This window comes from Leucoraja erinacea, chromosome 32 (assembly GCF_028641065.1).
Source record: "Leucoraja erinacea ecotype New England chromosome 32, Leri_hhj_1, whole genome shotgun sequence".
NCBI lineage: Eukaryota > Metazoa > Chordata > Chondrichthyes > Rajiformes > Rajidae > Leucoraja > Leucoraja erinaceus.
Window position 1 is genome coordinate 3,626,987 of NC_073408.1, and position 22,849 is coordinate 3,649,835.

The 22,849-nt window shown below is 37.7% G+C and overlaps 1 protein-coding gene across 1 annotated transcript in view; it reads left to right on the forward strand.

Annotated features, from left to right (window-relative positions):
- Window positions 1-19,090, forward strand: part of ddx6 (DEAD (Asp-Glu-Ala-Asp) box helicase 6) — a 21,018-nt gene extending 1,928 nt beyond the window's left edge. The window contains exons 3-15 of the mRNA XM_055660577.1: window positions 5,455-5,943; window positions 8,241-8,304; window positions 9,794-9,898; window positions 10,251-10,380; window positions 11,187-11,333; window positions 11,839-11,933; window positions 13,017-13,139; window positions 13,759-13,887; window positions 14,685-14,801; window positions 15,800-15,863; window positions 16,353-16,454; window positions 16,727-16,917; window positions 18,568-19,090. Of these exons, the coding sequence (XP_055516552.1) occupies window positions 5,735-5,943; window positions 8,241-8,304; window positions 9,794-9,898; window positions 10,251-10,380; window positions 11,187-11,333; window positions 11,839-11,933; window positions 13,017-13,139; window positions 13,759-13,887; window positions 14,685-14,801; window positions 15,800-15,863; window positions 16,353-16,454; window positions 16,727-16,902 (1,461 nt within the window). The 5' untranslated portion in view covers window positions 5,455-5,734 and the 3' untranslated portion in view covers window positions 16,903-16,917; window positions 18,568-19,090. The remainder of the gene's footprint in view (window positions 1-5,454; window positions 5,944-8,240; window positions 8,305-9,793; window positions 9,899-10,250; window positions 10,381-11,186; window positions 11,334-11,838; window positions 11,934-13,016; window positions 13,140-13,758; window positions 13,888-14,684; window positions 14,802-15,799; window positions 15,864-16,352; window positions 16,455-16,726; window positions 16,918-18,567) is intronic.
- Window positions 19,091-22,849: the final 3,759 nt, after the last annotated feature.

Here is a 22,849-nt window from a genome sequence, read left to right on the forward strand (position 1 = left end):
ATTCCATATTTTATGATATTAATGAGTTTCAATGCATTCTGTACACAAGATGAAAGGCTATTTTACAAATTCCCATAGTGAAGGATGACATTCCTTGGTGAAAGTAGCTGGCAGTTTGAGTGATTAGGACTGGATTGTTTGTCTAGGTATATCAGTGTAATTATGCTGCTGTTTTTGCATTGCAATTTGTTTCCATTTCATTGATACAAAAGTGATCATAACTGGTAGCCAGTCTGACAAGAAAATGCAAGCACATACATATAGAATGGATGTAGAGAATAATTTGAAAAATGCTTGAATTTAATGAAATTCCTAAATTCCACTATTGCCACAATGTCAATTAACTGCTTGTCCATTGATTTCCATAATATTTGAAAACTCTAAATCTGTGACTTTCCACAGACCTCTTGCATAGATAATTCCAAAGATCCATTACTCTTTATGAAAACAAAGAGTTACTACTTCAATGTTATTAGGTCTTAATTTCCCCCCTGGAAGCAAAACCACCTACATTGAAATGCATGAGTGCAGAGTTCTTAGCTGAACAATTTACCCCTTTGAAACTTCAGTGATTTGATTTAGAAAGATTAGGGAGCTGAGTTCAATAATGTTGTAAATGCTTACATTCAGCACAGAATGCCGTAAAGATATTGCACTTCCAATACCAGGCCAGGCAGTTAATACCAATACCAATATGCCAGGCAGTTAAACTATAGAAATAACTTGTATCACAACTTGTGAGCTTTAAGAGGTCAGAAGATAATAACTGATATTGTTTTGTATGTAATAAGTAAGCCCAGCAAGTAGGAGAGCAATTTTGTGTTTGGTTTTAGGAGCATCAGTAGGATATTTTTTTTGGTGGTAGTGGTCATAATCCAGTTAGACTTGACATGCACTTATATCTTGATTGGCTCTACCCTGCAGAGCACTTATTTATTGTAATCGTTCAAGGTCTTTCGGTCTTAATGCTTGCAGGTGAGCTCAACAGTAGTTTCCAGCCCTTCAGCTCGTTGCCATAAAAATCTTTGGGCTGGGGAGAACTGTTTCGCCAAACAAAAAAGGGTGAACACATCTTCCATCGCATCCAACAGAAGTTGATTGATTTAAAAAAAAGAACTAGAATCTGGGCACTCTGTCAACAAAAGGTATTGCCAATTCCCCAGCAATGGATAATACTCATCATGGCGAACGTGTAGCCATGGGCCCCTCATTTTGTCTCTGAGAGGTTGTACCACTTGCTCTGGGTGTGACATTGATGGTAACGCATGGACATTTCTTTCCTGCCCCATTGGTGGGGGAGGGATTTTGTGCCATTTTCCAGTCATAGCAGCAGGGGGAACGGAGACGTGTGCCAGCAAGCAAAAGACAATCCTTAACGAGTTATTATGCAATAGGAAGATTCTCATCCAGAGAATTCATCCTCACCAATAAACGAGGATTCATTTGTTTTATAGAACAAGTAATATGGATGTGAATGGTCTAATTTGAGGTAGACTGCTAAATTATTTAGCAGAAGAGGACGGCATTCAAAAAGATTCACAGGGTTTGCATTAAATGTGTTCCCTCAATGTAAAGGGTTTAGACTGACATCTGGAGCTTAATCCCATGTGTAGGTTGGTTGAAATAATAAGCTCCTGGCAGTTGGAAGCAAGCAAAGAATGGTGCTGGTGGTATTGAGAACTTTTGGCCTGAAAATGTGGTACGAGGTAGGAATCCCCATCAGTTGGGCGAATGCTTGAAGATCCATACCACCAGGACTAGAAACCTGCCTTAGCATGATTCTATGTTTTTTGTGTGAGAATGGGATACATGCATGTGTCTGTCTTAGAAGTACATTGAAACATTGCACAGTCAAGGACTTAAAGGGTGAATGCAAATTTCTGTTGAGAATGGCAAGGGAAAGTGGAAAGACCAAAGAAATTGAGTTTGTTTCTCTTTGAGCAAAGAAGGTAAAGAACACATTTTTGACAGATGCTGAAAAGCATGAATAATATCAATGAAAAATATTTTTTTCCCTTGACTGTAGAGTCAGTAAGATGGATTTAATGTGATTGGACTAGTAGTTGCAATCAGTGATTTTAGCACTGTGCTCATTTAGAAAGTACAAAGAAAATGGAGTTAATAGTTTAAGGAATATAATTGTAAAAATTGGCATGATGAGTATAAGGAGAAAAACTGGAGGAGCACAGTTAATTGGATAATTCTACCAAAGGACTGATTATAGGTGCAATGACAAAATGACCCTTGTTAATTTGTAATTCAATATTTTTCACTGATGGTGCATTCTAGTGATATGTTTTTGAAGATGTTTGTTATTTTTATTGGCCAATAACTTGAGACTCAACAAATAATTGGTATGAATTCAGAAATTAATTATCTGACATTTATTTCATTGGATTTAAAAAATAAAATTAGAATGATGGTTGGAAATTTGATTTAGACTTCAAAATTACTGTGCCTAGTAAATAGGTAATTTTCTTTATGCCAATTTTCCCCTGCAGTTGTAAAGAATCATTTAAATGAGATTTTTGTTTTAAATTTGAATTCTGTTTTGCTTACCAAGCTTAATAGTATTTTGACTCTGCAACATTTGTTTTAGATAAGTTGAGTGTTTGGACAAATTAATGAAATAAAATAATAATGTTTTATGAAATGAATTGCAAAATCAAGATGTCTGGGTATGTTGTTCCTAAATATTTTAAGGTCTTTAAATGTCCCATTCATTTATTTTCCTTTCTGAAAGGTTTTTGTGTTTAACCCCAATGCCAAGAATTTGGTCTTGTCTGATTTCGAAATAGCAGATCTTCCAACAATTTATCACTGTTTTTTAGCCTAAATTAATTTCTGGCTACATTATTTTAATAGCAAGTTGCAATGTAGCATCATTTTTCAATTGAAGATAGACGCAATGAGCTGGAGTTACTCAGCGGGACAGGCAACATCTCTGGAGAGAAGGAATGGGTGATGTTTTGGGTCGAGGATTTATGAGAAACAACAGGCTTAGAAAAACAGGCAGTCTGTGGTAGGCCATACGATTTCATGTCTGCTTTGTCGACAAATAAATAAAATCATGACGTATCCTTTTTGATGTGCAATTATCATTTTCCTTGATTCACTTTGTCCTAGTCTTTCAACCTATGTTGAAGGTATTCGACAACTGAGCTTTTGCACTTATCCACGTGAGCGACTTTTCAAAGATAAATAATCTGAGTGAAGAAGATTTGTTTCACTTTGGTCTTGAATTATGTGACTAAATTAGACCAGCGAAAGGTATTGCTTTAAGCATTTACCCTCTGTAGTCCTTTTGGAATTATATTTATATTATATTTATAATTAAATTATATTTCATTTTTCTGAGCCAATCAATCCTGCTCAGTCGCATTTGGAATTATCTCGACAAACTATATTGCACCATCTCTAAGTAAACAACCTTCCTTGGGATTAGAGACCCTAAAGCCCTGCCAATTTTTTTGTTGTTGTATTTTTGAGCTCTACCCTTTTTGTCATAAAGACAATTGTATCATTTACTTTTCTAGTTGCTAAAGAAAGAACTACAGATGCTGGAAAAACCAAAGGTAGACAAAAAGGCTGGAGAAACTCACCGGGTGAGGCAGCATCTACGGAGAGAAGGAATAGGCGCTGTTTCGGGTTGAGACCCTTCAGAAGGAATAAGCGATGTTTTGGCTTCTCTCCATATATGCTACCTCACCTGCTCAGTTTCTCCAGCATTTTTATCTACCTTTCTATTTGCTAATGTTTTTTTTTGCCCATTATCTTTTTTTTAACCCGAGTGGTCTCTGGTCATTTGCCACTTTCTTGCCCCCTTAATCTGCCCAGATTCATGGTATGTAACATGGAGGTTTGAGCCTGCTGCCCAACCAAATGTTGTACTTGCAGTTCCACACTTTTTTGGATGACAACTTGATTCCAAAAGCCAGCTCTTGATCTTCAAGACCCTGACAGGGCACATGGCCTTCCTGTTGAAATGGAAGATGTCCAATGATGGCTGAATGTCTAGAATTGTCTCTTAATACTATTAAAATTCACCAGAAATTACTGTTTTAAAAAAAAAAAGAGGGTACATAGATTTAATTTTAAATTGATTTAAGGCACCTAAATACATTTTTTTATATATCAAATTATTTTAAATGCAAGTCATCTGAATCTTGCCCCTTTCCCTCGGAGCATTGAATAGGGAAGACTGATTCTGTACCTGGTTGAACTTTCTGGTTGAGCAGACAGGTTTTCCTTGGTGTAGCTGCTGCTTAACTGATTTATGTTATTACTGGACTTCATCAGCAGTCGTTTGTTAGAGCACAGGGGGTGAGGGCCTCTTTTGAAAGTTCAGGAGATCAGAATTGGCTTAAGTGGTTCTCAGAAGTGCTTTGGGCCATAAGTCTGGCTTTCCAACAAGAACTGCTTGCAACTAATTTAGATATTTATTCAGTGGTTACCTTGTCTATATAACCAATTGTACCTTCAAATACTAAATAGTGTTTCATAAAATCATGCTGCCTCGAGCCAATATTGTATTGGTGTCTATTGCCATTTCTTTGCGGTCTTAATCTCTCAACTTCCTCGTTATTATTTTATTCTGCCCTTGATTGGCTGTCTAATTTTGATAAGTTCACAAATTAATTTTAAGATAGTTGATTTTTTTAAATTTTATCCCATGTTATATTAGGGTTTTTATTTGCCAGAAAAATGAATTGTAGAGGCAGAAAGTCAGTCCCCTTTAAAATGGCCTCTTTGACTTTAAACATCCTGAGTTTTGAATGTGTACTTTACTGAACTAATGGATTTTGAATGAGAACTAGCACACATTTAAAACATGTTGAAAATAATTCAATTTGGACAGCATCCATGGTGAGAGAAATGGTTGAGATTTCAAGTTAACTTTTAATCAGAATTACCAAATGAATCCAGAAAAGTTACGGAAAATGATGGTGAATGGTCACTTACTCCCAGGTTGCATTGTCCTAGCTGCTAGTAGCATATTGTTAACGTGTTCCATATTGATTCCATATAAATAGAGAACAAGTTATGATATTGGATAATTGGATAAGTATCATGCAGTATATGAAATTCAGAATTGAACAAATGGTCCCTTCTCTCCAGAGATGCTGCCTATCCTGCTGAATTACTGCAGCCTTTTGTGTCTATCTTCAATTGTTACGTATGCTGGAGTAAAAATAATTGTTGAATTTGGCGTTGAGGAAATGCAGTACATCGGAATGTGTACATCAGTTCCTAATTCAGAAGTATTCTGAAAATTAGGAATGACAGCATGAGAACGGATCATGAAATACAATGCATGAACATAATCTTCCATTTCACAGGTAGTGGGATTGTTTTAATCAAGATTGTCAAAGGTGGGGGGTGGAACTCTTGCTGCTATTAGTAGGTTTAAATGCTTGTTTCTAAACTTTTTAAAAGTTGTTTAATTGCTTACAGGTGGAAGTGAAAACATTCAATACCTTTTTTTGAAAAAGGACTTATGCGGAAGAATATTGTCTACGAAGCATCAGTGCAAGTGACTGCTTGACTTTTTAAAAAGACTCATACGAGTGCTTGCTTTGATTGCAACGGGAGGACTCGTATATATTGAGCAAACTTTATTATCTCTTCATTTGAAGAGGTTTAAACTATTACAGTTTCTGTATGAACATTGGGCTGTAAACTGAACTTGCATATACATATATATTTTATATATATATATAAATATATATATAAAATGACCACAGCCAGGACGGAAATTCCCGTTATTATGGGTTTGTCTACTCAGAACGGGCAGTTGAGAGGCCCACTGAAATCCAGTACAGTCCCAGGAGGTGTGCCACCACAGCAAGTCGCACAGACCAATCAACAGCTACAGCAACTAAAAAATGCCAGCACACTTAATGGCACTCAGCAGCAAGCACATACAACCAGCAGTACTATCAAGTAAGTATCTTTTAAAATCTTTGAATGTAGCTTTATTCTGATTGTGAATGTTTGTCACATTTTTTTGTTGGATTATTTTCTTAATGTATTTAATTTTCCTTCTGTTTTACTGTGTATTAGTATGTAAATTGCCAAAGGATTTTGGTATTTAGTTGGAATGTTGAATGTCTTTTTGGAAATGTCATTGCTGTTGTAATATACCAAAACAAGATTGTCAATTTGCGACAGGAAGATCCCACAGATGTAATTGAAATAATGCTCATCTCGCAGTCATAAGATTTGTACAGCCTAGAATTGGGCTCCTTGGCCCAACTCATCCATGCGACCAGATTTTATAGCAAAGCTAGGTCCATTGCCTTCAATTGGTCCATATTTCCCATCTATTTACCTGTCAAAATGTATTTTAAACATTGCCATTGTATCCACCACCACATATTTCTCTTGCAGCTTGTTCCATATATGCATCACCCTCTGTGGTGAAATTGCTTTGCGGGTCACAAATTTTTCCCTCTTGCCTTGAACCTATGGCCTCTATTTCTGGACTCCTACCCTGGAAAAAGACAGTGGCCTAATCATGATTTCATAGATCTCTATGAGGTCACCCCTCAGCATCTATGCCCCAGTAGGAGCAAGTCCCTGTCCCTCCAGCCTCTCATTGTAACTCAAGTCCTTGAGTCCTGGTAAAACCTGGTGATTTTTTTTTCTGCATCCTCTGTAGCTTAATGGTCTTCAGCAGAGTGACCAGAACTACACGGATTACTCCAATGTGGTCTCACCAATTTTTTTGTACAGTTATAGCATGATGCCCCAACACCTGTACTTGATGCATTTGCTGATGAAGGCAAAGATGCCAAATGCTTTTTTCACTATCCCGTCCACCTGTGCTACCACTTTCAGGAAACTGTGGACCTGTAACCTAAGGTCCCCGTGTTCTACACCACCCCGGTCTTGTCAGAGTTCAGCTCCATCTGCCATTCCTTGGCCCACATCCCTTGATGATCCAGATTCTTTTGTAAACTTAGATAGCTTTCTTTGCTGTCATTCAACGATTAATCTTGCTGTAATCTGCAAATTTATTCAGCACATTAACTGCACTGCTATGTAAATCATTAATATAGATGACAAACCACATAAATTCCTGTTGGCCATCTCTGGTCACAGATGTCCAATCAGTAAAATAACCCTCCGCTACCACCCTCTGACTCCTTCCACCAAGCCAATTTGAAACCTGGTGCCTTTCTCACCCTGGATCCTCTGTGATCTTGGTTTAGTGTTGGTGGTTAATGGATAATTAGTGGCAATGGTGTCAACATAATTGATTCTATTCGCTCTTCTTGGGTAATATTAACCTGTTCAACATCTTTTAATAATTAGTTATGGCTATCATTTTTCCTTTCCTATTTTGTCACCTTTAAATGGTGATCATTTCTTATGTGATAATTCCTTAAGTTTTTTGCTCATTGTCATGCCAACAATCTTAACATTGCAGTTACTTAATTATCCTACTTAATATCTGACTGCCTTTTCCCTGTTCTGTAATCTTTTCCAAATACCATCTGGTGCTTTTATCTAAGAACATTTTGGAAATAGTTTTATGTAACCACAGATAAAAAACAAAACCGTAATTTGAAATTATTGACTATGGCAAGGTTGTAGGAGAGTTCTGTTTCCCAAAGTTATCTCAATATTTTTGAAGTTTTTAGGTGACTTTAAATTAGGTAACTCCCAGCGTAAAATTATTTTTCCTGTCAAGACTTTGGCTAAATGTTTTTATTTAATTGCATTAATATATTTCTGACATTTGAGCTGTGAATTATGTGAAGCACTGTTATCGGTATTCTCTGATTTCCTTCATTTGCCATAAGATTTTTTGAGGAAGAGTAGGGCGTAGAGAGCCAGCAGTTGTACCCTTCTGAAATTTCCAGAAATTAGAAACTACAAATGCGAGAAATGCATAGAATCTCAATTGTGCATTCTATAATTTGTTGTAAAAATATATATTCTGCTAAAAGCAGTAATAATTTTCCTTATTTACTTTATTTTGATACCCATTACTGTGAAAGGTAAAGGATTGGGATTATGCATGTATATGGGTCCTGAGAACCATTTTTTTAAAATGTAAAAGCTCATGATTTTATCGGCTCCAACCTTCTCTTCAGCACTTTTCTTAGCTTTGTAATTATAGTGGTCACCCTGCAAAACTTTGAGCTGAACATCTTCCTTTTGTGCCTTAACAAAACTTTGGGGTTAACAAAAATGGGGCTTAATGTAAGCATTTTGTCTCTTATTATCTATAGACCAGGTGATGACTGGAAGAAAAGTTTAAAGTTGCCTCCAAAAGACAGGCGGATGAAAACTTCGGTAAGAAGCCTTGTAACATGCCTGCTATTTTTCTCTAATTTAGACTGTTCTAAATTGCCTGTTTGTTGCCTTTTTAAATTGTCACGAGTCAGGACATTGTGAGTAATATTTACTGATAATAATAGTTACTATTGTTAAGTCTCGTCTCCATAAGGTAGAGTGACAGATAACTAGTCATTATTAGTGCTTCTCTGACCTTGATTTGCACAACTAATTTCTGTCAATTTAGGGCAGGCAATTGTATTGGTTCAGTTCTTAAACAAATTGTATTGGTTCGATCATTTATCCATGTGTCAGAATATGACATAAAATTCCACAGCTAAAGTTTTAATGGGCTTTTCTAGTAACCAGTTTTGAGAAGATTTTGTATTGCAGAAATAATCCTTGGAGTGTAGGAGGATTAGGGATAATCTTGGAGGTTTGTACAGCCATGAGGGTAATAAATAGGGTGAATGGACAGCTTTTTGCCCAGAGTAGGGGAATCACGAACCATAGGTTTAAGGTGAGAGGAGAAAGATTTAATAGGAACCTTAGGGGCAACTTCTGCTTCTTGTGTATGGCTTGCTCAGCCTAAAGTTGAGGGACAACTTGTTCTATTTGATTGTGCACGCCGGGTTGATTGCATTCGTCGAAACAGGGCGGACCACGTGAAGGTTGCAATCTTCCACCCCAGGGGCAGCGTATTCACACAAAAGATGGTGGGTATATGGAACAAACTGCCAGAGGAAGTAGTTGAGATGGGTATTATCACAGCATATAATAATAATAATAATACATTTTATTTATGGGTGCCTTTCAAGAGTCTCAAGGACATCTTACAAAAATGTAGCAGGTAGAGGAAAAACATGTAAGGGGAATTAAATAAATAGTAGAGACATGACTAGTACACAAAGTAAAGACAGAATTCAATACAAAACACAATATGAGGCAATTAATGCACAGATGAAAAGGGAGGGGGACGTGGGGCTAAGGATAGGCAGAGGTGAAGAGATGGGTCTTAAGGGGGACTGGAAGATGGTGAGGGACACGGAATTGCGGATCAGTTGGGGGAGGGAGTTCCAGAGCCTGGGAGCTGCCCTGGAAAAGGCTCTGTCCCCAAAATAAAATATAAAATACATTTGGACAGTTACATGGGCAAGAAAGGTCTGGAAGGATATGGGCCAAACACCATTTATCCACTGAGTACTCCCACTGTAAATTTGGCTTTGTAGTGAGAAGTATTTAAAAATGACTTTTATTCTTGTGTGTCATGCATAAATTAATGATGTTTTAGAAAGTACCTCTATGATAACCATGGTCCTTGCAAGGATTTCATTGTTTGATTTTCACATTTTCAAGATTTATTTTACTCCTGTCTTGCATATTAGCTTCCAATCTAATGCTATTAATCACAAGGTAGCCCAAATGATAACATTCTATATTGTAACTACTGTAACATTGTATATTGACATGTGGCAAAATCAGCTTTGTTATTTCTTTTGATCTTTAGGATGTAACTGCCACAAAAGGAAATGAATTTGAAGATTATTGTTTGAAGCGCGAGTTGCTAATGGGCATTTTTGAAATGGGTTGGGAGAAACCATCTCCAATCCAGGTATGGTATATCCCCTTCATCTTGTATTTGCAGCCGTGCTACAGAGTTAATTCATCTCTCCAATCCCTTATTTGCCCTTATTTCTCTATTTTTTGCAAATTACTTGTTCTTGCACATGCCTATCAACTCCTCTGATTCTTTTTTGCCGTTAACCTACACTGAAAAGTAGTTTGCACGGGCCAATTGGTCTACCAGCACATCTTTGGGCTGTAGGAGAAAAATTGCTTTGAGATTTGACCAAACCCACATCACAGGAGCTGTGGTGCCCAAAGGATGGTGAGATATTGTACAGATTGGCTACGGTGCATGAATTTTTTTATTTGATTTTATTATTCTCAACTCTGTTTCTCAGGAGGCAAGTATTCCAATTGCATTGTCTGGCAGAGATATATTGGCCAGAGCCAAAAACGGAACAGGTAAAAGTGGAGCCTACCTCATTCCATTACTTGAAAGGCTGGACCTGAAGAGAGACTACATTCAAGGTTTGTGTGATTTCTGTTCACATCTTCAATGTTCCCCCAATGTCACCCCTTTCAGTAATTCCAATTAATTTAGATGGTAAAGGGCAGGCAGGAAAACCACTTAGGGCAATATTCAGTTATGAGTGCTGATCAAGTAGAGGTTTCTGGGATTTGTAGTCGGAATGCAAACTGTCACACCATGGGTTGCTCATCTGGATAAGAAAAGGAGAAACTGGTCAGGAGGCAGGACAAAGCATGGCAGTTAATAAAGGGATACAGGTGGGGGGGGGTGTGGCAGTTGATAGACAGATGGATGTCAGAGATGAAAAGACTGAGACAATTGAATTGAATTGTGAAGCTAGAGGAAGGAATGTAGGTGGAAAGTGAGGATAGGGAGAAATGAGTGCAAGTCAAGGTGGGGCATGGGGAGAAGGGTTTGAGGAGGTGTATGTTCAGGAAAACAGAATTGTTCTTATGCTTGTCAAAATTATTTCTGGGTGGTAGGTTGCCTCTTTTATGGCAGATTGAACATGCCTGTTTGATGTTTTAAACAAAGCAACCTGAATTTTGCCAGCTCCAACATAGAAAGATTCATGCTCCAAGAACTAATATAGAATGTTGCTTGACATTGCAAGCAACATAAAATCCTCTGGAAGGCAGCTGTGAAGTGAAGTCCCCATTGTTGGATAAACTTGACTGCTTTTGCAAATATTTGAAATGTTGTTGTTAATTATTGAACATTTTCATTTGATTTATCAATTAATATCAGCTATGCTGATGAAGATGGGTCAATAGCAATCTAGTTTTTATTTTACTTTCAATTAAAGCTATGGTGATTGTGCCTACCCGAGAACTGGCACTGCAAGTCAGTCAGATCTGTATCCAAGTCAGCAAACACATGGGTGGTGTAAAAGTGATGGCTACCACAGGAGGAACCAATCTCCGGGATGACATCTTAAGACTTGATGAGACAGGTGAGGATATAGTTCAATAAACTAAGATTGTCTGGTGTTTTAAAATCGTCTTCGGACTGAAAAAGGGTCTCGAGCCAAAACGTCACCTATTTCTTTTCTCCAGAGGTGCTGCCTGACCCGCTGAGTTACTCCAGCATTTTGTCTATCTTTGTTGTAAACAGTATCTTGTTTTTGTTATATCTTTAGACAAGTATTTGTTAATTCCTTTTTTTTTTTTACATGTTGGGTAATGGCAATTTAATGCTGAAAGAACATTGAAATATTAAAACGAGCAGCTGGAGATGGCCATTTAACATTGTCTGTATATCTAATTGTTTATATTCTGGCACATTAATATACCCGAAGGCATCTTAACTGCTTAGTTGAACAATCCACAAACCAGACTACCATTTGTGTTATTGTTACATTAAACAAGATTGCCAATCTAGTTAATCTAGTGTCCTTTGTCGTTAGTTGTGAATGTGTACTTGAAACTGCTGTTAAGAATTTGTTTTATTATATGCAGTTCATGTGGTGATTGCAACACCTGGAAGAATCCTGGATTTGATTAAGAAGGGTTTGGCTAAAGTGGACAACATACAGATGATTGTACTTGATGAGGTAATTTAATTAAAAATGCAATGTTCTTCCTATAACATTCTAAAAGAGATTAATTTGAAATTTAGAATAACTCTTTTGGGTGCAGTTGTATATTGTAGTAGTTTTATTCATCTAGAAGTCTTGATGCACTCTGAAATTATCTTCACAGAGAGTGCTTATGTTAGTTGACAAGTAGATAATCCTCTGTCGAGCATTTATGGAGATAAACAGTTGGGTTTTATTCATTGACCGGTAACAGCAAGCCCACTAATTTCACCTTTACCACCCTATCCACAGGATGCTGCCATTTACTCTTGCATTTGACTTTAAAAAATGCAATGCCTCTTCTCTAAATTAAATTTTATTTTAATAGTTTTCCAACTAATCTTTTATCTTCTGGCATCCTTTGACAAACATTCTTGCTGTCTGCAACTTGACTAATTTTCATGTCATCTGCTGCATATCTGAATAAAAATAGAAAATACTTGCAATATAAAATACAGACCTGAAATATTTTTTCCATAGGTGTTATCGGACATGAATGTTTCCAGCATTTATGTTTACATTATAATTGAATTTTATTACTGGGTGATTTCAGATCCCAGTACAATAGTAATGAATTTACATTTGGTTTGATTAAATCTAGTATTGGTAAAGGTGGCCATCAAACTACTGAATTATTGTAAAGCAAACTGTAAAAGCTTGTGTTTATGTAGGTTTGCTTCAACCATCCCAATAGTTCAAGTTTGATAGTTCTTTTAACTGTAATAATTAACGGTATGATAACAGCATTGAGGAGCTTTGGGGATGTATTTTCTTTTCCATGCATACCGCATCTACTTTATCTCAATTACTTTATTCAAAATATTTTTGTGGAAAGTCTTGCTTTGTACATTAATAAATTGATACTGTATGTTTCTAATATTTCATTAGCGAGCCTCTTCCATAATGTGACCAATTATTGAAAAGTCAGCAAGCCTGAAGAGTTGTCCCTTTATTAATATTTTGTCCTATTCATTTTTTGACCTCTAAATACCTGATTTAGCAATTCTGTTCTGCAATCGCAAAGTTGTAACACTGAATCTTCCTGGATTATTTATTTAGGCAGACAAACTACTGTCACAAGACTTTGTACAGATGATGGAGGATATAATTTCTACATTACCAAGAACCAGACAGATACTGCTTTACTCTGCCACGTTCCCACTCAGTGTACAGAAATTCATGGTAAGAATTTGCTGCTTGGAACCAGCTTAATAAAACTCGCCTCTTCAGTTTAAAACTTGTTTCTGCCATCCTATGTAAGTCTTAATTTTTGCTATTTCAAGGTAATCTCAGTCAGTATACCATTGCCATCTGCTTACCATTTTTTTTAAGCTGGGAAGAAAATTGAAGATAGTGTGGAGCTTGTTTTCTGCAAGTTATAATTGGCACCATTCTTGACATTTTGCCAAGAAGCATCATGAGAAGAAATGTAAAATAGTTCTTCATTATACAATTGCATAATATAATGCTGATGAAGAACTTGCACGTTATTTGTAGAACTCTTACCTATAATAATAATAATAGAGCCTGGTGTCTGTCTTGTCGTTGAAGGATGATGTGGAGGACATCCTTTGGGTTAGTCCATTTTGTTCCAGTATGCAAATACCCGAGTAAAGCTGACGTGAGAACATTTTAGATCTGATGCAAGCAACCGAAAGAATGGCCTTCAGTGATTTATTATTGAATCTCTATTTTGAGTTAACATTTCATTTAGAGTCCTATTTTGGGCTGCTTTATTACATAATTTAAACTGATTTTAAGCAGATAATCTGAAGTACAATGCACTGACTTGTCTTGGCAGAATTCGCATTTACAGAAACCGTACGAAATTAATCTGATGGAAGAGCTAACATTGAAAGGAGTAACCCAGTACTATGCGTATGTTACTGAACGGCAGAAAGTGCACTGTCTCAACACACTCTTTTCTCGGGTAAGAGGGTGCAAGTGTTTGATTTTCAACATTAACTGGGAGAATAGCTTGATATTTAGCTATGTTGGAGTTGTACAGCATAAACAAGCCCAGCAGCCAACAACCATGTTTTGATTAAAATTGAAGCATGTGTTCCGAGCACAAATGCAAAATGAAAGTTGATGTAGAGTAGTTTTGAAGGACAGTAGCTTTATCCAAGGTAATGTCTTCAGATAGTCTGAAGAAGGGTCCCGACCTAAAGCGTCACCTATCCATTTTCTCCAGAGATGCTGTGTGGCCTGCTGAGTTAGTCCAGCATTTTGTGTGTATCGTTGGAATAAGCTAGCATCGACAATTCCTTTATATTACTCTGTTATTTGGTAGAAGAGGAGAGATGTCTATTTTGATCAGTAATCAAATGATTGTTGCCTCTGATACATTTCATCAAAGGCTTGCACCAGGAATCACTTTCAAATTATTTTTTTGCAGCGGAAGGAGACCCAGTGAATGAAAGTTATTAAGAATCGTTCTATTTTAGAAATTGAAATTGCAGGATGCAAGTCCATAGGGATCTGTAGGAAAACATGAGCGTTCTGTACAACCAGAAGTCAGACTGGCATTGTTTGTGTTTATTGCTTACTCTCTGTTTTAAGAGCAGCATTGGCAAGATTGTAGATCAAATTGGCTGCATCTCAATGTGATTAAGAGATTGATTTGAATAGTGACAGCTGAGTGAGAATGAAACATGGTAGTTATAAATCGGTTTAGCATCTTAAAAAATTGTCTTGCATTGTACTAACAGATTTTATTACTTTCAGCTTCAGATTAACCAGTCAATTATATTCTGCAACTCTTCCCAGCGCGTAGAGCTGCTGGCCAAGAAAATCTCTCAGCTGGGTTATTCCTGTTTCTACATTCATGCTAAAATGAGGCAGGTGAGTTAAAAAGAACACAAATTGAAGATGTTTGCTCATGAACTGATGAAAGCTGTTAGATGGATTTTGATGCAAAGTTTTTTTTTTTCATTTCAATGTGATCAATATACATTTGTGATTTGCTATAATATGTTGAATCATTTTAGAAGGGCATGGGGTGGGAAAATAAGTTCAGTTCATATTTTCTTTCCCATTTAATAGCAGATGGAGGATCTGGAACCAATCCATTTAAATACAAAATTAAGGGGTCCAAGTATCTTGGTTTTCTACTATTTCTCTCATCTCTCCACCCCCAAAGTTTTCCCCTATTTGCTCCTGGGAGGCAATGTTCCACAAAAGTCTGTTTTCCAGTGCTTGAAATGCCTTGAACCTGTGGAGATCACGTTTGGAAAATAATTTGACCATCAATATTTATTACAAGCTTTTATTTTCCTATAAAATACTCACATCAAGATTTCTCATCGTCATTGGGACTAGAGTTTGTTTGGTGGGACTTGTTAAGCTTGGCTTAAAATGGAAGAATTTTAATAGTCTGAAGAAAGGTTTCCCGCCTATTTCCTTCGCGCCATAAATGCTGCTGCACCCGCTGAGTTTCTCCAGCATTTTTGTCTACCGTAGAATTTGAATAGGGATTCCTTTATATAGAGAACAGACACAGAAAGCTGCAGTAACTCAGCGGGACAGGCAGCATCTCTGGAGAGAAGGAATGACATATCTCCAGAGATGCTACCTGTCCCGCTGAGTTACTCCAGCTTTTTGTGTCTATCTTCGGTTTAAACCAGAATCTACAGTTCCTTCCTACACCTTTATATAGAGACTTGATTAAAAACTTTGTGATTCTTGCACTTTAAATGATCTTCACACTGATAATGTTAGGAATACTTTGTACTATAAAATAACCAAATTTCTACTTTAATATGTTTTTAAATATACTGTTTTATAATTTATTTAGAATGAACTCCCATTTGTTAAGTTGAGTTGTCAATTCTTTTCAACAGGAACATCGTAACCGTGTGTTCCACGATTTTAGAAATGGAATGTGTCGCAATTTGGTTTGCACTGGTAAGTACTACAGAAAATCATTTTATTACTTGCAGCAATGAACCATTTTGGTTGGCTGCTGTTGACTTTTGTGAAACTTCTTTAGTCATTTTATGTGTATTCTTAGATTGCATGGTTTTCAACTGGAAGGGGAAGAGTATTCTAGTCATGCACAAAACGGGAAACACCATTTGATCATCTAAGAGAATATAAGTTGTGGGCTTTAGTTTATTAATTCTCAGACATTTAATTACTTAATTTGGTTTGTTATAAAGGGAGGCGATGACCATTTGAGTAGATTTATGCTGATTACTTTTAAACCCCAAAGGGTGAAGCTCCTAAATTGGGGAAACTGCTGGTACTTTGGGTTTCAATTATATTGCCAAACCCATAATCATCCTGGAATACTATGTGTAGGTAATGGGTAAGATTCTAGTTCCACACAGTGTCTCCTATTCTCCTCCCCTTCCACTCATCAGATACATTTTTAACCTCACTGTCTTTTTTCAGATCTGTTCACTCGTGGTATTGATATCCAAGCTGTGAATGTTGTAATAAATTTTGATTTTCCAAAGATTGCGGAGACCTACCTACATCGCATTGGCAGATCAGGTGAGAATAGACCTATATTTATTGGTTTACTTCATAATTCCAGCTTGGCATTAGTCAATTCCCAGGTTAATCTTTAGCTATTCTTTTTTTCCTTGCTAGGTCCTGTATGGTTTTTTTTTATCGAATGTGTTTGCCAGTGCTTAATTTGTATCAGCAGCACCCTGATTTGGGGATTTGGCAGTGTGATAAAAAAAAAATGTGTGTGAACCCAATATTTCCAAAATGATCGAATTAAACAACTGGTATTTAATATGTTCAATTTTTGTCTTCAGGGCGGTTTGGCCATCTGGGCCTGGCAATCAATCTAATCACATATGATGACCGCTTTAATCTGAAGGCCATTGAGGAGCAGCTTGGAACCGAGATCAAGCCCATCCCTGGCAGCATTGATAAAAGTCTGTATGTTGCAGAATATCACAGTGAGCCAGACGGAGAGGATAAACAGTAACTTCAGATTAATTTGGTTAGTATTTGAAAGAATTTTAACAGCACACACTAGTAATGTGATGGTCAGGCTAAGTTTAAATCTAGAATTGATCTCTGAGTTATGCACGCTATAAAGTGTCCTACTAATCATTCCCCTTTTCAGGTGCCTTATGCCATTTGGGTTCTCCATCTGAAGAGACGGGCCAGGATTCCCTTTTTTGAATTCCTGTTACTATTTGTAGGAAAGGTAGTGCGACCTTACAGTAGGCATCTTGCCTTTTTATAGGCAACTTCTTGGCTCATGATGTCCAAGGACCCTTTTGCTTTCCAATCAGACCCACCTTTATTGCCCACTTAAGTTTCATGAAATTTGCTGAGATCTGTTTTCATTTCAGCCTCTGCACCAAATTACATCTCATTCTCAGTGAGTTTGTATTTCATATCAATTCACCAAAGACTTGTTTATCTTCCAAAATAATCTTCTCCAGTTCATGAGCACAGTAACTTCATTAATCTTGCCATTTTATTACTTCATCTTCTCATGCTCATGGAGGGCCCTACCTGATTTGATATGTTTGATTTGCTACGGCTTTCATTAAAAAAAAAAATCCCCTTTCAAAATCACTTTGTTCCAAAATTGATTGGTAACTTTGTGCCAAACACATTTTACCACAACTCATCTCGCAACCATGCTGTTGCCTCTACTTTTAAGATATCTTGTTCGCCATTGATCCATTTTCTTTCTTAATTTAGCTGTTCTCTTGCAGCTCTCTGCTCCTTCAATTGCAGAGTAATGTCAGACATTTATCTTGCTTTTGCCATTTTGATATTTGACACGATCATGAGAAGCAACATTGTGTTCAACATCTACCCCCCAAAACTGTTACTAAGTCCAGTATCGTTCTAGAATGTAGATTAACTTAGAGTTGCTCCTCATTGTTAACCATCTATATCCTCTGTCCTCTGCCTCATAAATGGAGGTAATAATAATACATATGAACTTAATTATGAATACATACTAATAACACATAAATTAGTAATAATACATGCTAATGATGCATACCAACTAGTGTGACACTTGGTGTTTTTCGCATTAGTTTTCACGTGTTTTCAATTAGTTTTCTGCAGTTCCCAGATCCCTCGCATCCCCGTGATTAGCTACAGTTCCCAGGTCACCTCATCTGCGTGCACCGGAACAGGCTGCAGTTCCCAGGTCGCCTGCGAGCCCCGGGTCCAGCTGCAGCAGTTCCCAGATCGAGAAATAGAGAGTTTGGGGGGGGGGGGGGGGGGGGTGCTTGCGGGCCGGAGGATTTTGGGGTACGGGCTGTAGCTTGTCGATCCCTGCTTTAGTGTTTAGTTTAGTTTAGAGATGCTGTGAGGATCCCCCCCCCCCCCCCCCCCCCCCCCCCCCCCCCTGTGAATGGAGAATTTGCTGAAATATCTACCAAATTGTTAAAGGTATCTATGTAGAAGATGGGTATATTTCTTATTGCTAAAAGTAACAAAGGTATTGAAGGAGGTGGGAAGGCTACTAAAGTGGATGATCAGCCACGACTTGTGTTGATTGGCACAAGCACGTGGCTGAATTGCCTACAACTATTTTATCAAGGGCCTGGTTTATTAAGAATTGTTTAAAAACATCATGACATTGTCCTTCAGTTCTAACAGTCTGTTTTTGTATCCTCAGGCCCAATCACAGAATACAGAAACTGAAGATTTTTTTTTTTTTTTTTGCCTGTTCCGGAACACATCATTTCTTGGGATACCCTTCTCTTTTCTTTGTCTAAGACAACACCAAACTCCCATTTTCCTTTGTTTGATGACACAAAGTGTAGTTCCTGATTTGTGAAGGACCATTTCTTCCTGAGCTCGTATGGTTTGCACTGTGTGCAGGGAGTGGACAACTATTGCACTAACTGGCACGGGAGATCTAGACTAAGTAGCACTGAAGAGCTGAACTGAACAGTGAACAGCACACTTTGTTGTATTCTTTTTCCTTCCTTCCCCTCCTTTTACCCCTCCATTTTTTGTTTTGCTGAAGCCACTGACCAGGATATTCATCTGATGGCTTCTCAACTTCTCCCAGTGCACGTACTCGTCAGTCTTAGGCTACAAAGATTTTATGGTATTTGTATAAAGTGCCTTAAGGTGATGCAGGACCATATGAATACCATCCCTATGTTATAGTCATCCATTTTTTGAGGGGGAGGGTGGGGTGTTTAGGGGGGGGGGGTGGGAGGGATTGGGTTGTAACTCAAGGTTTATGTGACATTAACTTCATCTGTTTCCATTGGTGAGAGTAAAATGGAATGTATTGGTGGGGGAAGTGAAGAATCTGCAAGATTTTAGATATTTTTAATTTTTGAAAGGGGCTATTTTCTTGGAGAAGTTGAGCTGGAACTCCAGATGAGATGTCATCTTGATGTATATATGTTAAATATGTTGGGGCTAATTTTGTTGCATTTGCGCTCAGAAGGAAAGCTTGCATTGTGCATTTTAATTTTGTTCACGGAGGTTTCCCAGAAGACTCCAAGCATGACCCTAGCAGAACACTAAGAATCCCACTCCTTCCCTACCTTCCATCTCTTAGACTTGAATGTAGACTGTTCTGCAGCAACTGAACTTGGACTCGGAAACTTCTAAACACAGGCATCCATTTTCCTTCTGACAGCAAGATGAAGTGTGTCCCACAAAAGATTGATGTGTATACACCTGTAAACATGTAAATACGTTTTTTCTATCATCTTGTTACCTTTGATAAAAATAATTACTAGTTACTGGGGCTGGTAGGAAATGGGTAGCATGTTGCTGTGAACTAAAGCTGTGAAGGGCACTGTTGCATGCAGCACCAACATCATAGCTGATTTCTATCAGCTCAATGTAAATACAGCAAGCAATCTATAATCAGAAGTTGGTAACATGGGACACAATCTCAATTTATGAATTGAAATATTTGGATATAGTGACTACACAAAACCTTTGACGACCAGACAGTAAGCACTGAACTGATTGATAAATGAGATCTTTTTAGATATAAATCTTCTTCCCTGCATAATTCCCTCTTCACTTCCTCCCCCATTTGCTGAAGGAAAGGTACCATCTTGCTGTGAAGCAAGAAAAACATAATGAACCAATTAAGGAGCAGCAGCCAGCTGAATCGAGACATTAGTGACTGAAAACTCAAAGAAAAAATAAAATGGGTGTAAGAATTGTACTGGTAACTAATGCAGAACTTGCCCCAGCCATCCATGGCTAAAGCCATCCATCCCTTTCGAATGTTAAGGAGATTGGAACAACTCGTTTTTATTTGGATGTATGCATTCTGTTGAGATTTTCATCACCAACAAATCTGCTGCCTATCCATTGGGGTTCAAGAGGATCATGGATTTGGAAGGGGGTTAATTTAAAAAAAAAAACACCCAATTTCCCAGTCCAATTTCTCAACATTTTCAGTGTTTCCATTTTTGAGGAGCTGGTTTTGTTACATGCAGCAGGAAGGTCTGTAGAATAAAAGAGCTTGGCACAGTCCAACCCACATGGCGATGGTCTGAGCAGCATATTGCTCTAATCCCATATAAATGTTTCCATTATGTGATGGACAGTCACTGTTTTGATGTGGAGAAGTAGGTCCTGCTGGACTCTAGTATTGACCGCTCCAGTCCTTAAACACACCCATGTAAGAAATGTGTATATTTCAAGTTATTTGGACCTCTGGAATAAATCCTGGAGCCAATTTATTTGGACAAATGATCTTTTTCGTTTCACTCTTTCCCTGCCCACTCTGCCCATTATCTAGATCTCATCCCGTTCATAAAGTAGGTTTTATGCTGAAATTTGGAGATTTTATTTTGTAACAATAATTGTGAAAATGATAGGATGCCATTACCTCTACTTTTGAACCCTTTTGAGCATTGGTAATGGTATTGTATCTAAAAATTCAAGATTTTTCCACGGGTGTTCAGGTGTATATTGGTTTAACTTTAGTTATACTGACATGTTCTGTGTCCATTTAAATATTTTTAGTATATTATCTGACTGACACATTGGACAATAGTTTTTCTCTTCTTTTTTTTTTTTCCTGGAAGCAAATGTCTAATCTTTGTGTTGTTGCCTGTTGCTGTGCCCCTCACAGTGTGCTGGTCGATTGGCCTGATGTACAGGCAGTGTAAAGCAATGGGTCAAAATAGTTTGCAAATATCCTCCAGCCTGAGTAACAACTGTCTCAGAGGCACCTATACTTCTAACCAACTTCTGCACTCTCAAACCATCTTAATTTGGAATCTAAATGAACAGTCATTGCTGGAAGAATCCTTTTGAGTTCTGAAATCCTGTTGGTCAAAGATCAGCAGGGTGACTCTGTGTCCCCATTGAATTTAATGCTAGCTTCTGTACTGAAGTCCAGGGAAGAGAAACTGCAGTTTGGATACTTTGAAATTAATTATTTTTCAAAACTACTCTTGCTGTAGTTATGATGCTGGCAAACACCCATGAGTCCATAAATCCCGGAGGTGACTTCTTTGGAGTGTTGGATTGCTGGTGGTTCATCCTCCTGAAATTCCAATCAGTTGTGTTATATGGTGGGGCCCTGGTGATGGACCATTGGATTCTTCCATTATTTACTTCCTTTTTGCTTTGTGAAGTGAACATCCATTTTGCAAATACTTGGGAGTTGGTATGAGAGAGTGCAGAAGTAGTTCAGGACTAGAATACATCGAGTGTAATCCATGCATAAATAGGCACCTTGCACTTAAGTGCAATAAACATTTTGTGCTTTATATTGCCAACTATTTGTTATTGGGATTTTTGAGTTTAACAAATTTGCACCTGCTTTTCGAAGAGTAGATTCTAAGCATGTATAGGTGCCTCTTGGACAGACATCCATTTTGTTAATGTGCAAAAATTATAGGGTTTACAAGATTTAAAATGCTGTAAGATAGTGTCAGTAGCAGAAAGCTGTGTTAATGGAAAGACTTGAGCATGGGTACCAGCTGTGTAAACATCTCCAGTTCTACAGGTACTTCATTTTAAAACAGCTGTTATAGCAGGTTGGGATTAGGGAGTGGGTGAGAGGAGGAATTGTATTGTGACTTTCTTCATCCACAGTTTAAAAGACGAGGGGATTGTTCCACACACTCACTTCCCACCTTGTAAATAAAGACCAGACGGCAGTGTGCACATCAGACGCAAAGCTTGTGTTGGACTTTGAGCGTATGCACTGCCATCATTAACAAACAAACCTGGTGCCATGGTTTAACAATCCCTTCTGAAGCACAGATAAGTTGGAAATGTGTAGTAGTATTAAATGCTTGGCGCCTCCTTTTAAGGGTTGGCACTTAACTAGACTATCCCCTTCATGGCTACAGGTGTTGGTCGCTATCGGGGGATGGCAAGACTATGTCGGAGTATACAAACCTGTTTAAGATTGGGAAAGATGCTTTGTTACCGTTGTTGAGTGTAATCGGATCTCTGCCTCAACAATGTTTTTCTAATTTGTAAGCCAGGAAAGTAGCAGGTAACAGCAGATGTCTACAACAAACTGCTTTAAGAACTTAGTCGTTTACAGCTCTAAGAGTAATTAAGAGTAATAGTCTCCATCTTCACTGAGTCGTTAAGCGGGAAAATAATACAAAAGGGTTGTACTGTGAAATACTAAGTTTAATAGCAGGTGACTGGCTTCTTGAGAATTTTGCAAATTTTTTTGGGGGGGTGGGAGGGGTTAACATTTTAATGTTTATAGAATGAGATGAAAGCATCTTTCCCTTTTTATTCTCCGCGGCATGTTTCTGATGTGTGAAGTAACTAAACATTGGCTTGCAATGTCATCAATAAGCCCTTCACACATGAGCTGAAAGTCATCTCATTCTATTTATATATGTGTAATTGGGTGGGTGGTTCTGCTGTTCCAAGGACTTCATCTGCACAGACAGTGAGCACTTAAAACCTGGCATACCTGTGGTGTGATAAGTGAG